This window comes from Physella acuta, unplaced genomic scaffold, assembly GCF_028476545.2.
Source record: "Physella acuta isolate Inbredline_101_S28 unplaced genomic scaffold, ASM2847654v3 ptg000357l, whole genome shotgun sequence".
Classification (NCBI taxonomy): domain Eukaryota; kingdom Metazoa; phylum Mollusca; class Gastropoda; family Physidae; genus Physella; species Physella acuta.
Window position 1 is genome coordinate 76,558 of NW_026731876.1, and position 20,871 is coordinate 97,428.

Consider the following 20,871-nt stretch of genomic DNA (forward strand, 5'->3'; position numbering starts at 1 on the left):
TACCCTATAACATTAGCGAATAATATCAAACAACGCATATTAATAAAACATTTTTTTTTTAAATTGAAGGGATTATCGAGAAAAATAATTTAAAAATATGAAAAATAAATTATTAGGAATGCCATTGTAATGTAATAGCCATAATAAGTCGTTCATGAACGACGTCACGATTCTCTGACGCATTTTTACGACCCTCCCCCATCTCACGGTGTCAGGCGTTTTTTTTTTTTTTTTACAGTTTTCTCCCCCTAAAATGAGATCACACCGGTCATACTCCCTTCCTTCATCCATATGGTCGCCTTCAATTTCAATCTTTTTTTCATTAGAGCCTACAGCATTTTCATCAAAGTGGAATATATTGATCAATTTTTAAAATAACGATTTAGAAAAAGTCTTACAATACTAGATCTAGATCTAAATAACTTCTTAAATTATGTTTTAAAATATTTTTTAAAATCTAAATGTGAGACTTCATATTTTCTTTTCTCCGCCAACTCATCACACATCGTAAAAAAAAAGTTCGAAACTTAACATTTCTTAACTATCACTTTGAGACTGCATAGAGCGATTAGTTTTACGGTACTTTTTCTGTGGTAAGACCGTTTACACAGAGAATCTTAATTTTTAATTTCAGCTATTCCTAGCAGACGACGCGCAAAAAAAATAAAAATACTAGATCCAGATCTACGGACATTTGACGATTTGTTTTAGACTCTTAGAGTGACGACTTAAATCCTAGATGTAGATCTAGAATCTATTACATTTAAATGATCTAAAACTGAAACTTCAACAAATAAAGTATGCACGATGGCTTGGTTGGGACGCTTTGATGATTTCAATGATTTTGCCATCGGACAGCTTACTGCTGAAAATCATGATCTTGATCTGGCTAGGTCTTCTAGCAGTAGCATCAACCCTTCTAGACCCGCCAGAAGTGCGCATAATAATAACAATACGATACTATCTTCAGAGGGGAAATCTTCAGATGGATGGTCTAAATCCAATGATTGGTCTAAACTCAGAGCGGGAGGATGTATAGCTATAAATAACCTAACTAGTGATATGCAAAGTGCAGTAAGTTTCAAAAGGGACTGTTGTTGAGCTGAGAAACTGAGACCAGCGTACTAAGGGCGTACTTTCAGAAAGGCCAAGTTTTAAGATATAAAAATGATTTTCATGTTATGCATGTGTTTATCAGATTATTCATTATAAGTAATGAGCAATGTTTTTTACAGATTACAGGGGGGGGGGCATTTGAAACTTTAGGATTGGGGGGGGGGGGGGGCAACAAGAATGCTGCGACATTAGAATAGAAGTGCTTTAGACTTTAGGGGGTACCACCCCCCCTCCTCCAAAAAGATGCCTGAAAGAAAATCTGGTAATTAGTAATTCTATGATCACCAGGAGGTCCCTTTTTATAATAATATTAAAATATTAATGAAGAGATGTTTAATCTATCCTTTGAATCCCTAGCCATATTATATTACTATATTTTTTAACTCTAACATTACCTAAATGATACAGACTACAGACAAACTACTAGTACTAGATATAGTTACAGAAAAAAATAATCTAGTTACAGTAATTAGCCTGGCTATTGATATTCTTGTGAGCTGCTGGCAATCATAAAAATGAACCCTCATACTGTAACTTCTGATTTGGGCTAGGGTTAATCACTGTTACATTGGGACACAATATTAGGGACACAATATTATCTGCTATTCTAGATGAATGATTGTGGCTTAGAATAGGTTGGTTGATAAGGGAGTAGGGGATATATTCATCAAGAAACAAAGTGTCAACGCAAAGAGACCAATTAAAAATCTAGGAAAAGGTGATAGAAAACTATAAGCAGAAAGAAAATTTCACACTAAACTCAGTCTCATATGCAGCAGATAGGTATTAGAGTTGGGTTTTTAGTAATTACTGATGTTCAAAGAATAAAATATTAGTTAAAGGAAAAATTAGATTTTGGTTTGTTTCATGTTTTTTAGGTTGCATTTTTGTTTATAATTATGATAATTCTTTTAGAAGGAATGGTTATTTATGTTTAATTTAAATATTGGAAAAAATAATTATGTTCTATTCTAATATTGCTTGCACGTTAAAATATTTTAAATTCAGACAATCATTGGTGTGATTATTGCAAAAGATGGTCCAAAGTCCATAATCAGCAAAAAAGGTGAGACCATTTTCTGTTTATGCTGCGCATGTAGAAAAAAGGCTTTTTTTATCAATAAAAGTAGACTATCATGTGCAGCATAAGTTGGATTTAAAATCATTTATCAAATTTAGAAAAACTTTTGAAATTTGTTCTCTGATAATGCATTTTTCAGGTGGCCACGAAAGATTCCTTCTGGCATTAACTGTTAGAGATTCAGAATCGGGATTTATTAATGTAACTTGTTGGGGTAGTGAAGAATATATACAAGGTTTGACAGCTAGTGTGACATATGGTAGTGTAGGTAAGAGTTTTAATTTTGTTATCCCAATAATAAAAAATGTACCAAAACTATATCTTTTTAAGTAATCTATTTTTTTTATTGATTCTCTAGTTGAAATAAAACAAGCCCAGATACAGACTAAGCCAAAAAATGAATCAGATGATAAGTTTAAACCATGGACTCCAAGGTAGTATTAAATTTGTACTTGTAAAGAAGGCAGAATTAGAAATTCTCAAGATTGTTGATGTGCATTTTTAACGTAATAATATTTTGAAGACAAAATTTGTTTAAATTGTGTTATGTTTTAGCTATTGTTGTAATTGTAATTATTTTTTGTTATGGGTTAATTTACAAATTTAGTAGGTATTTTCCTCTTTTAAAGATTTTTTGTAAATCGTATTTGACATTCCCCAAGTTATCTTGCCACGTTATTTTATTAAATGGGATAAATAGATGTACATTTTTAAAAGGAAACTTCTTACGAACTGCATGATAAACATTTTTTGTATAGTTAGTTACGATAAAAGTAAGTAGATCAATATTTTAGCCTTAGATAAAATTGTGTGCAGAGGTTTAACCACATTTGCTTTGACCATAGGTGGTTTAACCATGGTGCAGCATGAATGGACAACATAGTGTGACAGTGACGTTTTGTGTAGAGACTGGTTATTGTGGATTGTGTGCATGTTAGTCTTATCTTGATTGTCTTGGTAAAAGGGTGTAAATTGACCGGTGTGACTCAGTCAGGAGTGATTCGTGAGACAACCATATGGATGAAGATTATAAGCTGAACCTATGAGTCCAGTATCAGAATAAATATCAGAAGAGAAAACCTATATTCATCTTGTCAATAAATTGTCACCTGTGTGGTCTGGAGGTGTATTGGCACAATGACTGCCTATGGTGTCTGATGTTCTCGCATGATAGTGAACCAAGTGGTTCAACCCCCTCAGAATCGCAACACCCATAATATGGCTATGGACAAACTACCTGTGAACACAGCTACTGTGGTCAAAACACCACTTTGGTCCAACCACGTATGTTCAAAAGTATCTGTGATCAAAGCACCTTAAACCATTAATTTGTATGATCTGTCCACAGTCCATATCAAATGAATTTGAGTGATAATCAAGGATCAATTACTTTGTACAATGGACTGGATGCCTCAAGTTTTACTAAACTAATGCACCTCCCAACTAAAGCTTACAATGACTTCTATACATTAGAGGACATTCAAGCAAATGGCATGAGTTTACAAGGGGAACATGTTAATCTTCTTGCTGCTGTTAAGAAGGTAAGTACTGAACATACCTTTTGAATAAAAAATGTGTATTTTGTAAGGCTACAATTTAAATTAAACCATTTAAGCCATGGGGCAGATGAAGTAGAGTTCACCTGTTTCTGTGACATTGGCATATGAAGGGATAATACTATGCCCAGCCAGATATACTTTTTAAAAATGTGTCTCAGTACCCATATGAGTTGGGTGGACTAAAGGTCATCTTGCAGACTCAAGCTTGTGATCTGAACCAGGGGCTTTTGGGTTAGGAGTTGTGCACTCTACTGCTGACATAAATTTTAAAATATATTCTTAGTAATTCTCTTAAGTACTATATATTTCTTACGGCAGAACGTTACTTAAAGAAAATTAAATGTTTTGCTCTGCATTTAAAAAAACCCACTGCTATATCCTTACCTAATTTATAGACTTGTATTTCATTTACTTAGGTATGGCCAGTGAGAGAGCTTGTGACAAAAACGGGGAGAAAAACTTTAAAAGCAGACATAGTTTTGTGTGATGAGACTTGTTCAGCTTTTAATTTGACGCTGTAGGTGATACTAAAAGAATTTTATATAATTTTAAATGAACTAAACTTGAATAATAAAAATAATTTTGAAACATAAGATAATAGGTTAAATTTTTTTTGTTTTTTTAGTTGGGGCTGTTGTGTTTCTCTCATTGACAACTGGATACCAATGGAAACTGGTACTAAGATGAAATATCAAATCTTTAATTTTCTTAAGTTAATAACATATGACTTTTCTAAAAAATGGAAATATTCTAAAAATGTATTAATAAACAATTCAAACTGCTTAGAATGTCTATTTTTTTCCATTTGAAACAAATATTTTCAGTTATCTTTGCTGCAGATGTCAGAATTAGTTTCAATGAATATCGATCAACCATGGTTGCAAATACAGATTCAAAGACAGTTCTAACCACTTCTCCTGGTAAAATAGTTAAAAATTATTTATGTAAATGTAGTTTTATTCTCAAATACTATTTACTTTTTCTATAATAATAAAATTGAAAGATTCATTTTTCTCATGCATTTTTACTTTCTCGTATATACGAAGTATAGATAAAGTCTTGTAATCGTGCAAAAAAAAAAATTGAAATTTTTGCAGATCTCAACGTTTTACAGCACCCTGTGTCGGAAAAACATAGTTTTGCAATCTTTTCCGTATTTCTGTGTGTGTATGTGTCTGTAAACACAATAACTTGAGTACAGCTAGGTTAATGAAATTTCATATATAAGTATTATATCAAAATCGTAGATCCGTATCAACTTTTCAGCGATTTCAGATAACCGGAAGTGGTACTTTTTCTAATTTGAATTTTTCAATAGCCTATAAATTGAGTACTATTTCAGATAGATAAATGAAATTTCACATGTAAGTAAATGATCTAATTCTCTACCTTCTGCCAAATTTTTAGTAATTTCCCAAAAAAACTAATGTAAATTTATAAAGTACTAATAATATTCAGCAATATTATGCACATTTTATTTGGCGTTCACTTGGTGTGCAATTCTTTTTTCTACAAGATTTTATTCTATTTTAAAAAGTTTAAGTTTTTAAAATGGATTAAAAATCATGTCTATATCCCGAGTTCCCATACCATGTTGTTTTATATAAGAATATTCGAGAAAGTTTAGGGGAGATCACTCCCTGTTTATTTTAAACTGCAGCAAAGCATATAGAATTGTATAACTATTCTGCTTCAGCTACCCCAGAAGCTACAAGTTTACAGGAGTTTATTCGAACTCAAGATTTACTAGAACACAATGATAATGATGGCATCAGTACTTATAACCAAGATAGCAAAGACCCAGAAAGTATGATTTTATTTCTCTTTTATTAAGTGCTGAAATAATTTAAATAGCTATAAATGTTAGGTATGTTAAAAATTCCAAAATACCTATTGCTATGTCCAGGTTATTCCACTAATATATCTTTCTAATGATATATATAAACACATTTCTTTTAAACAGAATAAACTATGTACAATTCAAACACTATGTTAATGAATTAAACCATGTGAGAATTTTTTCAAAATTATCTAAGACAAATTTCACTCTATCTGATAGATATAAAAATGCATATGTTTGAAATGATAATTTGTAACTTGAAATGGCAAACTGGTACCTTTTTTTTTTACCAGTTCCATTTATGTCCATTGAACATGTTTTGAACATTTTACAGTTGAAACAATCACAAATGTTTTGACTGTGAGGCAGATCAAATATTTACAGACAAGTGTTGCTGAGGGCACTAGCCAGACAGAATATGCAGTTGTGTACACATTTCTGTCAAATTTTGATATTGACAGGGATGATGCTACTGTATTTCAACAAATATGGTAAAGACAAGAGCATTCAAGTTTTGAAATTATGTAATAAACCTAACCAGTTCAAACAACAGACAGTTCTGATAAGAATAAATCACTACATTCATTATTAGCATTGCAAGGTACACGTACGCAATGTTATAAAATTTGTCTGGAAATGATAGTAACAATTCAAAGATATAGCTTTTAGTTGTCACATGTGCTGAGTCAAGTGATAATTAAAGTGAATTTTCTGCCTTAATTACCAAGTTCCCATTAAAGCATAGTTTGCAGCACTTGCCTTAATTAGGCATATTCTCTCAAAGATCGTGTGTCAAACTATTTAATCTATTATTGAGATTTGTTTGGCACCTTGATTAAATTAGCATAAATATATTTAAATTGTTTTCTACTGTTAGATGTATTATTCTATTATTTAGCTCTAAATGCAGAAAGCCAATTATTGACGACAGTGGAATATGTGGGAATCAAGATTGTGTAGGAGCTGATTTAACTTATGATGACAGCAATAATTTTGATTTTAGGTAGATGCTTTTTTTCAAACTTGTATCTAATCAAATTTGCTTTGAAAGTAACTGAGTTCGCCATTCTGCAAAGTCAGCCTTATATAAAAAACCAAGCACTTTTTTCCTCAGATTGTCCATTAGTTTAACTGACCACACTGGTAGCCTCGAGTTTTGTAATGTCCCATCACATCTAGTTGAAGAAGTTATTGGATGTAAGGTAAGCTTATTGTAGTAAACCTTTTTTTTCAATTTCCCAAAACCTCTAAATACTGTGTAAAGTAATATATTACAGTTATTATATTAAATTTTATTGTTATTCAAGATTATGTAAGAATTAATGGAGGTACACTAACAGTAAAATAAATATATTTTTTTAGGCAAAAGAATTTAAAACTCTATCCAGCTTGGAAAAAACCGATATTAAATGGAGATATCTGTTTGAACGAGTCAAAGCTGTTTTGAAGGTTAGTTTTGATTATATTTTGAATATATTTGTCTATAGTATTAATTAAATACACAACTGCCTTACTAATTTAACATATTTCAAATCAAACTTTTTAACAATGACATTTAATGAATCAGCTGATTGCTTTTCCAGTATTGTATGTGTTTTGTGTATGTTTTGCACACAAATTTAGGAATAGGTATTTAAAAAAAATAACAGGTTGTAAATACTGTTGAATTAAAATGTTCTTATTTAGTTTAATAGTTATACAAAAATATCTCATATTATTGTGTTATTGAGTGAGATTAAGTTTTCTTTAATTAAAAAAAAAGTTTTGATAAGGAATGCCTTTTTTTTGCTTTTTGAAAATATTAACATGTCAAGTGATTTAAAAAAATAATCAAGTGAAAACCTTAAGGCTTAAAAAAATCTTTAGTAACATTTTCTTCACAATCAAAGCAGCCTATTCTTAATTCTTGCTACTAATTTGACATAACTTGCTTTATAACTAAGATTTCTGAAATGTGTTCTTAAGTCACTTGTTTAATAACTGTACTAACAAAGTTTTTAAATTGTTGGAATTGGTGAACACAGAGGATGTTTATTTTCTGACTAAAGTACTTTTTAAACACCCAGGCCTCTATTGGAATAATATAAAAAAAAAGATTGAATTACTGTTTTTTTTCTAGATAAGAAAAAGAAAAGATGACAGGTGTTACACTCAAGTTATTGCGCTTCACAGAACCACTCCTGATCAAGTATTAGAAGGTTTTGCAGAAGTCTAATCCTAAATATTTAAGTTAAAAAAAAATAACCTTTAATTAAATAAATTCTTTTAATTCTGACAACTGAGTTACAGTTACGTAAATAATTGTTTGAAATATGTATAGAAATAAAATATTTTGAAAATAATTTGGAGCATACTTTATTTACAGCCTGAAATAATAGGCAATGAAATGAAATGTTAAAATATCATAAAATGCAAAGAAAATACAATTAAGGCACTGCAAAGTTTATGCAAACATTTGATGTATGCATTAAGCAGCTTTTGCCTGCTCATCAATATCACTCTAGTTTAAAGCAGGGGACCCGACCCATAAAACAAGGGTTTTTAGACAAAAATTGCAACCCATTATCTTTATCAATAATAGTCAAAAGTAAAGAAAAATTAAGCTAGAAACTTGGTAAAACCAAGTAATTTTTAATTTTAATAACAAATATAATATTGCACAAAAATACATGTTTTCAATGGCTTTAGAACCATGCATACAATCTAAAAAAAAGGGAATATAATCAAATAATGAGTATTGCCAAAATGCTTGGTTGCAGTCCCAGTATGGAATTATTTAATTCAGTTAAGAATTTTTTACCCTTCAAATAGTCTTATTAAACATTTTGTTTGAACCGAGCATTGTGATTTGTAATTATCTGTAAGATTACACCAATTACAAAAAAATAAAGCCAATTACAGAATTAACTCTATTTGAAAATGACAGTAGGCCATATGTTTCAAAAAATTAAACATGGAATGTTGAAGCATTAGATATATTCAATTTGTAAAAAAAAAAAGAGTATTAAAAAAACAACACATCAAAGTCATAGATTCTGTATCAGTACATTAAGACTGATTCAAACTGACAAGTAAAGATATATCAAATCCAATGGGTAAACATTTGAATTCAACTGTTTACAATAAATTTTATATATACACATTTATGTGGGCTTGGCAACTTGGAAAGACAAAATTTGCAATATAATTAATATAAATTTTGTATTGAAATTATACAGAATCTCAAACAATTATATACAAGAAAAAACAATATAATATTACAAAATAATAATGAAGGTTGTCTTAATAGACTTAAAGTTTTCTACACCAGTTTAAGAATAAATACTGTGGCAAAACTGAAAGTGTAGATTTTAAGATTAATACTTTAGCTCATGTTTTTGTTAATGCCAAATGCTTGCTTCAAAACAGTCACAAAGGCAAAACATTTTTAAAGCATATGGACATGACATTTTTTAAAAATTTTGTATTTACATTATTTAAATTGAACACAAGATGCATTGTAATTGGGGATTTAGACAAAAAAAAATGGAATTATAGATTATAAAAACCTCACAAAACAAAGCGACTCTAAGGCCCCTTGAGATTTATATTTTTGATTTTCCAATTAGCTGGATACATTTAAAAAATAAAATCATACTTTTTTAACAATATATTTTTTTTTACATATTTGATAAATCCCTCACTTAAGAAACGTAAGAAAAAATAAAGGCACAAACTCACAAGCTATCATAAAAATCCACTTTTGCCCCTTCAGATTGTAAAAGACTTTCCTTTTGGCTGCTGTATGAGTCCATATGTTTATCTGAATGACGTGAAAACCAGTACTTGATTGTGTCAATCACTTGTGAGATTCTCACACTAACATCTGACCTTGAATTGCTAAGACTTGGATGGAAATCAAAATCCGCCACCTCTACCTGTGGTTTCTTTTTAAGTCGCATGATGTATAATGCACCAATTGCAATGACAAAGATTCCAAATACTCCAAAAACAATTGGAAATACTAAAACTGGAGCATTCAATGTATCTGCAATAAGATGTAATAATGTTCATAATAAACTAGTTTGTCTAGTAGACTGATAATTTCACCACTAAGTTACTATTTTGAGAGAAGAATACATTTTTGGGTGTTGCTTTATTACATAAAATATCAACACTTATTATTTACCTGGATCATAGACATAAAAGTTCTTTAAAATGTGGGTTCTGCTGATGTCATTGTAAACAAAGAAGTGGATATCAAACCACCCAGTTGAGCTGAATTTTGCCGTTATTTGGTGTTGGACTGTGTCATAAAAAACAGCCGGCTGACAACCCCTCTGGTATGGGACAGTGGTGTTTAAACCAGTAATGTTGAAACAAATACCTGATGGAGCGCTGAAAGGAGATCATCAAGCAATGTTAGGGTCTATTTACTATCAACTGTACTGTAATTATTGTAATTAATCAGTATAAAATCAATTTAACAATGCAGCAAGGATGTGCATTTTAAAAAATCCAAATCATGTATTTCTAATAATCTATGTACTTAAATTAATTCTAACATGTATTTATAAAGTCACTGAACAGTAGAATTATACTCATGCAAACAACTGTAGTGTAACTTGAAAAATAACTAACATATCCTCTAACAAACCTCACATAACAACATGTTAAGAACGAAACTACGTAGAGTTAAAACAGAATTTATACCTAATAATTTCTATTTATAACCTAATTTAAAAACTTGAATGACGTAAATAAGCAATGATGGTCATTAATATGCACTGCTGCTGCCCATATTTTAATACAAAAATACTCCTACTCCCAACATATGTCAGCAACAGCTGTAGGAGAGCATAACACGAGGAAAGAGAGTTAAGCTAAACTTATTACAAAAAAGTTGATGTGCATAAATATTAAACAGCAGTTAAAATAAGCAGACATTTGTAAAATGTTATTGAATAGAAATGGTTGAAAATATAATTTTGAATTATAAACCACATTAATCTTTAACTTTTGAACCAGTAACAAAAAAAGCTACTATACAAAAAAAACAGCAAGTTTACAATAACAACTAGTACATGTTTACCAACTATGCTCTTGGCCATGGTTTAAAAAATAAACTCACAAACAGCAGCAGGTGCTGGACCAAAACCTAATTCATTAATAATTTAGGCAGAATTGAAACTATCATCAACCACCACTGTCTAGACTCAACAAGTTACCATTAAGCAATGGAGTCTGCAACAGATTGTGACCTATTTTTTTTTTTTTTTAGCTGTTTTTGAAAAGAAGAATAAAAATGGCAACACCAAAACATGTTGCTCTTTCACTAACTTGGCATAATAAACCACAAATTATATTCTGCACTAAGTACTAAATTGTTAATACATTCAGTTTAAGCACTAAATTTCAACATCAATTTTAAGCTATAATATTATGGATAAGAATAAGCATGGAATCCACAAGGGTAAATGACAATGATTGTGCAGAGAGAGAGAGGAGAGGAGCTGAAAATTAGTAAAAAAAATAGCTGGAAGAAAATGCCATACTTAATTGTAGATGCTGAAGTTTTGAAACAGATAATTATTAAAAAAATAATACACCAAACTCATAAGGTACATGTTTTATACATATAAGGTGTACTCACCTTCCAAGGCAAGAAATATTAAGAACAACAGGTTCCCCCAGTTTAACTGCTGGCTCAATATGCTGAACATTACAGTTGACTAATGAATCTATAAAACAAGAGAGTATTGCTAAATAAGAAGCAGGTATACAAAGTCATTTCTTCTACAGGTACTTTTATTTCTCAGTTCTTAAGACCAACAGCAGCTTTCTTCACAGACCAAACCTAAGCAAAATGTACAGGCTAACTCAAGCTAAATCATCCCAGGTCATTGGGGCACCACAGAATGGTGTGTCTGGGGCTAAGTGTCGAAAGGTGGTGCCCACCCCTTTTCATGCCTGGCCACAAGTAGAAGCCTCCATATAGATGGCTCGTCATGCCTGGCCACAAGTAGAAGCCTCCATATAGATGGCTCGTCATGCCTGGCCACAAGTAGAAGCCTCCATATAGATGGCTCGTCATGCCTGGCCACAAGTAGAAGCCTCCATATAGATGGCTCGTCATGCCTGGCCACAAGTAGAAGCCTCCATATAGATGGCTCGCCTTGGTCCTGAACATGTGGCCGTTGAAGTTCATCTATGAACTTTTGAGCCCTGGCCAGTGACCTTTACTGGAAGGTCATAAGCCCAGTGATGCAGTATTAGCATCAGTTGTTTGATTTTGGAGTTTTCTCTACTAGATCAGTAGCTGTCTGCAGCTATCGAGCCTCATCTGTCCTGGGGCTAGAACTCGGGACCATTTGGTTAAATAACCATGAGCTATACTGACCCGACGACGCCAACAATGTATGCAATAACTCAGTGGTTCAAACATTGAAGTATAAAAGGATGTCACTTCGGAAAACATGAAATTAGATGGGAAAATACCAAGATTTTAACAAAGCTTGTTAACAGCTTGTAAACTTTTTTTTTCTGATGAATTTGTAACTACAAGGATAAAGCAATAGAAACATGAAAAAATACAGTTGTTGGAACCTGATTCAATCTCTAATGGTCTAATCTCTAATGGTCCTAACCTACTGTATTTCACTCCATCTCTCTAACAAGGGTATGAAGAAATGAAGGGAATACATTTTATTTCTTTAAATTTTAAGTTTTTTTTATAGTGTCAGTAGGTTTGTCAATCTAAGAGTAAACAATTTGAAAATATTTTCCTTGATAATTGTTGCCTCCCCATTGTTAATCAATATATATAATTCTCTTCTTGGAGACTTTAGAAAACAAGCTGTAAGCGCGCCTTGCAGTCCCCTCTCTTCCTCTCTAGGAAGTCTGGTGAGCTGTGGTTCACGCTAAATGTTTACAATCGTAGAGCCGGGTTTAGTGATGGCTATTAGGGGCAGATAATTTAGTTTGAAACGATTTTAAACTTAGGGGAGGTAGCTAAGAGGAGGCTGCTTTCACGAGGGGGGGAGGGGGGTTAGGTGTTGGGGCAAAGGAGGGGGGGGGGGGGGTGGTATCGTCCTTAACAACTAACTGATAGTGTTTTAAAGCAAATATTTTCAGTGACAGCAGTGGTACTGTCGAATTAACAAATTATGAATTACTGAAAAGTAGAAAATAAAACAACTATATAGTGGCGTATGATACGCCGCGGGTCGGCTTGTTTTTTAAAATAACAGAAGGAGAGCAGTTTTAACATCATGCAGCATTGGGTAAGGTGTGGGAGGAGCTCAGGAAGTCATACAGAAAGACTATTTAAAGTTGGTTACTAATTTAATATAAAAATGTCATTTTTATTGCATGATTAATAAAATATAGTTAACATCATGCAGCATCGGGTGAGTAGTGTGAGGAGGATTGGAAATAATTCAGAAAGACTATTTAAAGTTGGTTAATGTCATTCTTATTTTTATTGCATGATTAATAAAATACAGATCTGGAAGAAACCCTGCAACTACCTGAGAGTAATTTAGTCTGCACAACATGCATGAATCTAGTGTTCATAAAGAAGGGAAATCATTGTGTAGCTTAGAATCATTTTACAAGATTTTATTATTGGTCATTTGTTTTTCCTGGTGGTGGAAATCTGTCATAATTAGGCTCAGTTTAACTAAAATCTTCACAGACTCAAAAGAAGGGTACGCTTATGTGATATTCTGTAACTTTCATTTGTTTACTACTAGCATTGATATAGAACACATAAAAATTGTATTAGTTTATGCCTAGTAACTCACACCAAGGTATAAAAATTTGGTTTATAGATTCAAAGTGGATAAAAGAAAAAATATACTTTATAGTGATAATATCATGAAATTTAACTTATATTTTCTCAACTAAAAACATTACTTATGATATAAGTTTGTTATTGAAAAAAAAAATTAACCATGTTTTTTTTAAAAATTGTTTCAAACTTTGCATAAATTCTTCAGCTGTCACCATGTTAATTAATTTTCTACCTAATCTTGTATTTAGGGATATTTTTCAAGCTGACTGAAATTTATTTTCACAATGTGTGGACTAGACAGCTTTAACCCAATTCTGCTTTCCAACCCCATTCCTTGAAATAAAAATAAACATGGTAATCCTACTAATGTTGTTACACTAAAATGTAAACAATGACAACATGAGATTAGATAAGTAACTAACTACAGATAAGATAACTAGTGAGGTACACTAAGCTTGTTCATCCCCAAGATAAAGGGCAACATTCTATCACAGTCAGTGGTTCTTAAATTGTTTTCTAAACAAACCTCACCTCAAATTTATTCCAACATAGCCTTTTATTCATTTTTTATAAACTAATTTGTAATTTTGCATATTAAATGCACAGCATTCAGGCTCTCATTTAAACAGGATGCCACAATTACTTTTGTATGGGACAATATACATACATTACAACTTAGTATACCCCAAATGAGAACAATTCTTATCACAATTATTGTAGAGACTGATCCTAAGTTCTATTTTTAGTTACTTACAATCAACAAATGCACAAATCTTATTTTATTGCCGATCTAAGTACTGGGAGGGGTATCATTCATATTTTAAGATCAGTTACAGTTATCTATAATGCAAAATATTTTTTAAAAAAATACAGATTTTAGCTTACCTTTGAATACAACAAACTGTTTGAATTCCCCACGTTTTGATGGAAATGTACTGCTTACATTGTGATTTAGCTTATCCTTGGGCAACAACAACATATTTTGGCCTTTGTCAAACTTGTAATTTGTATAAATCACAGCTTTTATAGTGCAACTTGTTGGTTCATCAAAACTGTGCACAACAGTTTTATTTTGGGATAGGATGTCAAAATCCTTGAACCATATGTAAGAAAAGTTAGCTTCCTGGGGGTTTATGAATTCATCATGCACTTGTGAGCTCAAAACTGTCATTTGTTTTGTAGCAAATACATCTGGATATCTCTGGTATTCCAAACTTTGTTGAATAAATATTTGACCATTAAGATCATCTAAAAGAAAGGATAATAAGGAGATAATCCAAAAGAAAGTATAATAACTAGATCATCTAAAAGTAAGCATAGTAAAAAGATCATCTAAAGAAAGTGTAATAAATAGATCATGTAAAAGAAATTATATTAAATAGATCATCTGAAATAAAGTATTTTAAAGATATAATCTAAAAAAAAGTATAATAAATTATAGATCATCTAAACTATAGTACAAAAATAGATCATCTAAACCATAGTATAAAAATAGATCATCAAAAATAAAGTATTGTAAAGAGATCACAAAAAATAAAATAAAATAAAGACAACATAAAAAGTTATGTTTATTTCATGCTTTAATTTATCATATTTTGCTAGGGGTTAGGAAATTATCTATTTAAAAATATACAGTAAAAACCAATTAAATGCCTTTATCTAATATGACGCAAGCATTTTGCTATACTGATGCTTGATAAAACTTTAGAAGCAACAATTATTAGATCTTTCAGAAATAACAATAGTAAGCCTACATTTAAAATATCAGGCACACTTTTTTTTATTTACCTGTTAAAGTAAATTTCATGGTGTTATAAGCAACCATTTCCCTTAGATGAAAAACAGGGAAGACTGCAACAGTCATAGCGTAGTCTCCTGATGATACAAATTGGCTATTAAACGCCAATGATAATGCAGATGTTGATATACCGGTAGTATAGGTTTTGTTGACAAACTTGTTAGCCATGTTCATCCATTCAAACATAAAGCTGAAAAATAAAACTGTCTTTACCCTTCGAGTTACAAAAATAGCAATACTTTGCGAATAAGCAAATAAATGTTACAATATAAAATTGTTTTAGTATTACAGATTTAAATGTAGTATAGAATTTAATAAATGTATTTAAGCTTACAAACGTAGTACGTAGGCGCGATGTGATTTGCTAAAAGAGATACAATTTAATATATTGGCTAACAAGTCTTAGTAAATAAATAGTAATTAATGATACATGTTTAAGACCATTTGAAAGCAATTTAAAAAATGTATGGAAACTTTGTATTGCAATATTACATATTTGATACTTGGTACAAAAACTAAAACTTACAATTCATAATCTGTAGCATTTGGAGCAAGTTTGATCAACTTTGCTGTAAACTGAATAGTAGAATCAAGTACAGCAGGGCCTGAGTTGGATAAAAGCAATGCATATGGGGCTGTGGAGTATAAATAGAAAATAATTGGAAAAACATGCAACTATTGGGTGGAAACTGAAAAAAAAGTCTATTTAATACATTTCAAAATAACATGCATTTACTACTTAATCATCTTTGGATGTCACTTCTAATAAGAATATGAACAACATATAATTTTAAAACTAATACCAAACCATAGGGAAGCCACTCCACTCCTACAAACCAATTAAAACGGCTAACTGAATTATAACTAAGATATGGCATTTCACAACATAACATATCTTTAGTTATTCTTCTTATTAAAAAAGCTCCCTCCCTAATGTTTCCCACATTAACTTTAACTGTATAGAACAAATGAGGTTCAGTACTCTGCACCCTGTATCAGGTGCTAAAAAGGTGAATGACATAGACAAATAAATAACATTTTATTTAGAAAATATTCAGATTATATTTATCTTTGTCTATAAACACATTCAATACAAAAAAAATTTTAACTTCTAAATAATAAAAAAAAATAAAAAATGAAATTAATATAAATAAGTGACAATAGAATACTAACTTTCTGTAGATTTGTTTAAGCTTGCAAAAGAGCTTCCATGATCTGGAAAGTCTGTTGCAAGAGCAGATTTTCTGTGGTATAATACATGCCAGAAAAAGCTGTATGCTAGCAGTAAAATCAAATGCTGTATGTAGATGGGTTTTATCAGATTTAGGCTCATGTTGTAGATTTCACAACACTTGTATTCATGTCTTCATTAAGGCATAATTTTCATTGGAACATCTATCTGAGCATCTGTGATTAAAAAAAAATGTTAAATGGAATTAATAGAGCAATACCTAATTCTATATTTATTGAATATAGAATCTAGATTTAATCATAGTTTATGTTAATTTTATATTTATCGCCGACATGATGAACAAGTGATTTTCTTTATGATCCAGTGGTAAGTGACATAATATGACCCACATTGGCCATTAATTTGTATATGCTCTCAAGTCTTCTCATGAATCCGTACTTAAAGGAATATCTAAAACCTAAAAACCGTCTTTTTATATATTAGGAATAGTATGCATTTGTTTGTAATAATATCAGACCAACATTTTTAGAAGAGTCCACTGTTAATTATTTAATATAATTATCTAATTATTAATTTATTTTGTTAGGCCTAATGAAAATTATTGTTTTGAAGATACCAATGTCTGATTTTATCATTATAGATATTTTAGATATTATTATTAGACTGTTAGGTTTTTAATAGTATTGTAATCTCAATGAGTTTTGTGTTTTCTGGTTAGAAATTAATTAGGGTTGGAAGCGTATGGTAGGACTAGGGTAGGGGTTAGCATTGATTTACATTATCTGCCATTAGCAATAGCAAGCCATGAGTTTATTTTACTTTTAGTGAACTACTTTAGATTCTAGTTCTAGATCTATCAGAGGATTTTTCTCCCACTGACGATTAAAAAAAAACATTCGGACTGTCAAAATGTTTTTTTATGTTTCTTACCTTTTCTAATTAAAACTCACATTCATAAAAAAATAAGTAGATCTAGCTCTAAGTCTAATCCTAGTGTTTTTTTAAGTTTGTGTGTGTTTCGGTTGTGTTTATAATGAAATACGCTCAGCCGGAGGTTAACGTATAGCGGCGAATAAAATACGCTAAACTGGAGTTTTACCCTGAAAAGTTTTAATACGATTGTTTAAAAACAGGTAGATCTAGGAGTACATGAATTTCTGGAATGAATCTTTGAAACATTTTTGTAACTATCAAAACAAATCCTCCTAAAAATGTTGAATAAGTGCTAAATCTATAATATTTAGTAATATATCATTTTAGGTACGTAAAAATTGCCCGCGACTAGTAATGTGAAAAACAGGAGACTCCTTAAGTTTTAATAATTATTTCACATTTTGAGGAGGATTTATGTTTTGAAAAATACAAGTAGAAGTATATTGTGATATATATTTGTGTCAAATTTTATAGGTAAATGAATAATAAACCTAAATCAATGGCTAAATATATCAATATAGTATAGGCAAGAAATTAACTGTTTGCGAGCAGGATTTGCTATATAAAAAGCGGCCATCTGTAATCCCCTTGAATCTTGCGCTATAAGTTTATAATAAAAAAAAGAAACAACATGGCTGCTATAGTAAATGAGCATGGTTGCATCTGTAGGAAACATTGCTAGTCTTCATTTATTACTTAAAAGTTTGGTAAAACCTTAGTTTAGCGTAGGAAATTATCAGGTAATGTTTGTTGAGTTTCGGTAACTAGAGTTACGGTAAACCCATGGTTTATTTGACCATTGAAATATAAATAAATTGAAAGTCGATTGTAGTAAATTAATGTTTTAACTTTTTAAGTTTAATCGACAAAAGGAAACAAGAATAAATATAATAGTAGATTTAAATTAGTAGATCTAAAAATTAAAAAAAAAACATATTTTTTAATATTAATATAAATAATGAAGTCAAATGTAATAATTTAATGTTTTTGGCTTGCAGCGGATTTGCGACCATTAATTAATTAGATCTAGCTAGATATCTAGCTGCTAGGCCAAGTAAAAAAATCTAGATTACAAAAATAGTAAAAATGATTACAAAATGTAAAAATGATTACAAAAATAAATCTATCCAAATTTTAAACATTCTGTATAAAAATAAAAGATGACACCAAATAAAGTAAGGTTTACAGTACTTCCGGTGAATTCCGGAAGTGTGTGACAGACTTTGGCATTGTTTAACTGTTTTTTACTGCTATAGTACGATTCCGGAATAATAACCGATGCTAAACTAAGGTTTTACCAAAAGTTTTAATTCAATTGTTTAAAAACACGTATATAAATGAAACAAGGAAACATTTTGTATTTTTCAAAACATAAATCCTCCTCAAAATGTGAAATAATTATTAAAAAAAATGGTAATCTATCGCTTTGGGTACGTAAAATCGCCCGCGGCTATTAATGTACGAAAACGTTACCTCATTGTAAAGGCTGTAATAGAAGTATATTCACTATATTGTGATATGTTTGTGTCAAATATTATAGATAAATGAACACCAGTGATGTTTCCAACAGATGCAACCATGCTCATTTACTATAGCAGCCATCTTGTTAAAGTTTTATTTTTATAGACATATAGTGCGAGATTCAGGCGGAAGTCACTCTATTTTACAAATGGCTGCTGTTTATATAGCAAATCTTGCTTGCCGACACTGCTGTTTAAAGTTAATTTCTGGCCTATATTGATTTATTTAGCCATTGATTTAGGTTTATTATTCATTTATCTATAACATTTGACACAAACATATCACAATATACTTCTATTACAGCCTTGACAATGAGGTAACGTTTTCGTACATTAATAGCCGCGGGCGATTTTACGTACCCAAAACGATAGATTACCGTTTAAAAACTGGTCCATAAATGAAACAAGGAAAGATGTTTGTATTTTAAAAAACATAAATCCTCCTCAAAATGTGAAATAATTATTAAAATTTAAGGAGTCACCTGTTTTTCACATTACAAGTCGCGGGCGATTTTACGTACCTAAAATGTCAAAAATAGATTACCAAAAAAATTTAATTTAATTAAATTTAAGGAATCACTAGTTTTTCACATCACTAGTCGCGGGCGATTTTACGGCAATTACGGACCTAAAACGATAGATTAACCTAAAAAAAATCTAGAATCTAAATGTAGATCTAGAACTGTAACTTTTAGTGAGTAGACCCTAAAATTAATAAATAAAATGGAGTTTTACCAATCATTGATTGAGTACAAACAATAACAGTACAGATCGGTTTCCGGTTTACCATAGTTTGTTGATTTTCGGTGTTTAAATTTAAAACTGTGGATTGCGGTCACGAGACTTTTATATATGGTATAAAAATCGAGATAAACTACAACATGCCAAAACGCACATTTTGCTCACTTTGGGAAGTGGAGGGGGGGGGGGGGTAGATCGGACTTTTGTGTTTATGTGTGTCTATTTATTAAATTTATTCAATAACGGTAACAACAGGAGGCACGGAGGCGGGTTCACTTTAGTTGACTTTAGCCGACATTAGCTGTTATTTCACTTTAAAAAAAAAAAAAAATTACATTTATGTGTGCGCCGGGGGGGGGGGGGGGGGGGGGGGGGGGGGAGAATAGATAGTCCTTCATGGATGACCACTTTTTTTTATCGAAGGCGCCTATCTTTTGGTCAATGCCTCTACTTTACCTCATTGCTGGTTTCTGGTAATGAATGCGATCAGAAAATTGCACCATAGAGATCTAAGTACAACATAGGACGCGCTGTAATAATATGCATTATTTCTGCATATGTATGCGTGTAGGCATATATATATATATATATATATATATATATATATATATATATATATATATATATATATATATATATATATATATATATATATATATATATATATATATACTAGCTAATACCCGTGCTTCGCCACGATGTGGATATGAATATTACCTCAGAGTTTACCGCGCTGTGCGCGGATGGGGGTTCCCGCATTGGGGTGGATATATTTTTAGCGCACCGCGCTGCGCGCGGGTGTCGGTATCCTCGCCCAGGGAGAGACTTCCACGGGGTTCCAAAATCTATAGCGATGACTGACGGACTCACACACCACCAGCACGCTTATATTATAGATAGACGTCTATATGCCTACATATACGACAAAAGATCCACGATCTTCGCTCAGATTTTTTAAAAAAATGGGGTCATTCATGAAATACAATTTAAATATCGCATTCTGTAAAAGCTAATTTAAAAAAAAAAATTGTAACATACATTATGACCGAGGTCCGAGAATATTTAGAAAGAAATAAATGTGAAACAAGGTAATTAAAAAGTCTAGTGACAATTTTAGCGCAATTTCCTTATGTTATCTAAAAATAGCTCTGTCGTAGCGTAAATCAAGAGCAGGGTTAGTAAAACCATTGGTTAGTTATTAAAACGTTTTTTATTAATTTTTTTCAGTATTTTACATGTTTTATTTACAATAGAGTTACATGACTAAAAACCATTGCGCGCCTACTGAACGTGATGGCGCAGCCATGGAACGCGATG

General features: G+C 31.2%; 2 protein-coding genes across 2 annotated transcripts; one reads left to right on the top strand and one right to left on the bottom strand.

Annotated features, from left to right (window-relative positions):
• The first annotated feature begins 619 nt into the window (after positions 1-619).
• On the top strand, positions 620-7,879 carry LOC131941336 (meiosis-specific with OB domain-containing protein). The gene is made up of 14 exons (XM_059300549.1): positions 620-1,074; positions 2,125-2,182; positions 2,337-2,465; positions 2,556-2,631; positions 3,546-3,738; positions 4,173-4,273; positions 4,382-4,431; positions 4,581-4,676; positions 5,453-5,563; positions 5,931-6,087; positions 6,495-6,599; positions 6,711-6,798; positions 6,959-7,045; positions 7,716-7,879. The coding sequence occupies exons 1-14, from the start codon at positions 808-810 to the stop codon at positions 7,809-7,811; spliced, it is 1,614 nt and encodes a 537-aa protein (XP_059156532.1). The 5' UTR covers positions 620-807; the 3' UTR covers positions 7,812-7,879.
• Positions 7,879-19,625, bottom strand: LOC131941337 (uncharacterized). Its single transcript, XM_059300550.1, has 8 exons — positions 19,549-19,625; positions 16,342-16,575; positions 15,695-15,803; positions 15,159-15,358; positions 14,256-14,618; positions 11,229-11,316; positions 9,765-9,973; positions 7,879-9,623 (listed from the first exon to the last, which is right to left on the bottom strand). The coding sequence occupies exons 2-8, from the start codon at positions 16,499-16,501 to the stop codon at positions 9,313-9,315; spliced, it is 1,440 nt and encodes a 479-aa protein (XP_059156533.1). The 5' UTR covers positions 16,502-16,575; positions 19,549-19,625; the 3' UTR covers positions 7,879-9,312.
• Positions 19,626-20,871: the final 1,246 nt, after the last annotated feature.

Excerpts from the sequence above, each read along its gene's own strand:
- LOC131941336 (XM_059300549.1), top strand. The coding sequence starts at position 808 with ATGGCTTGGTTGGGACGCTTTGATGATTTCAATGATTTTGCCATCGGA. Across the intron at positions 3,739-4,172 it reads TTCTTGCTGCTGTTAAGAAG|GTATGGCCAGTGAGAGAGCT; the intron begins GTAAGTACTGAA and ends TCATTTACTTAG. Across the intron at positions 4,274-4,381 it reads TCAGCTTTTAATTTGACGCT|TTGGGGCTGTTGTGTTTCTC; the intron begins GTAGGTGATACT and ends TTGTTTTTTTAG.
- LOC131941337 (XM_059300550.1), bottom strand. The coding sequence starts at position 16,501 with ATGAGCCTAAATCTGATAAAACCCATCTACATACAGCATTTGATTTTA. Across the intron at positions 15,359-15,694 it reads AATGCTACAGATTATGAATT|CTTTATGTTTGAATGGATGA; the intron begins GTAAGTTTTAGT and ends TTTATTTTTCAG. Across the intron at positions 14,619-15,158 it reads CATGAAATTTACTTTAACAG|ATGATCTTAATGGTCAAATA; the intron begins GTAAATAAAAAA and ends CCTTTCTTTTAG.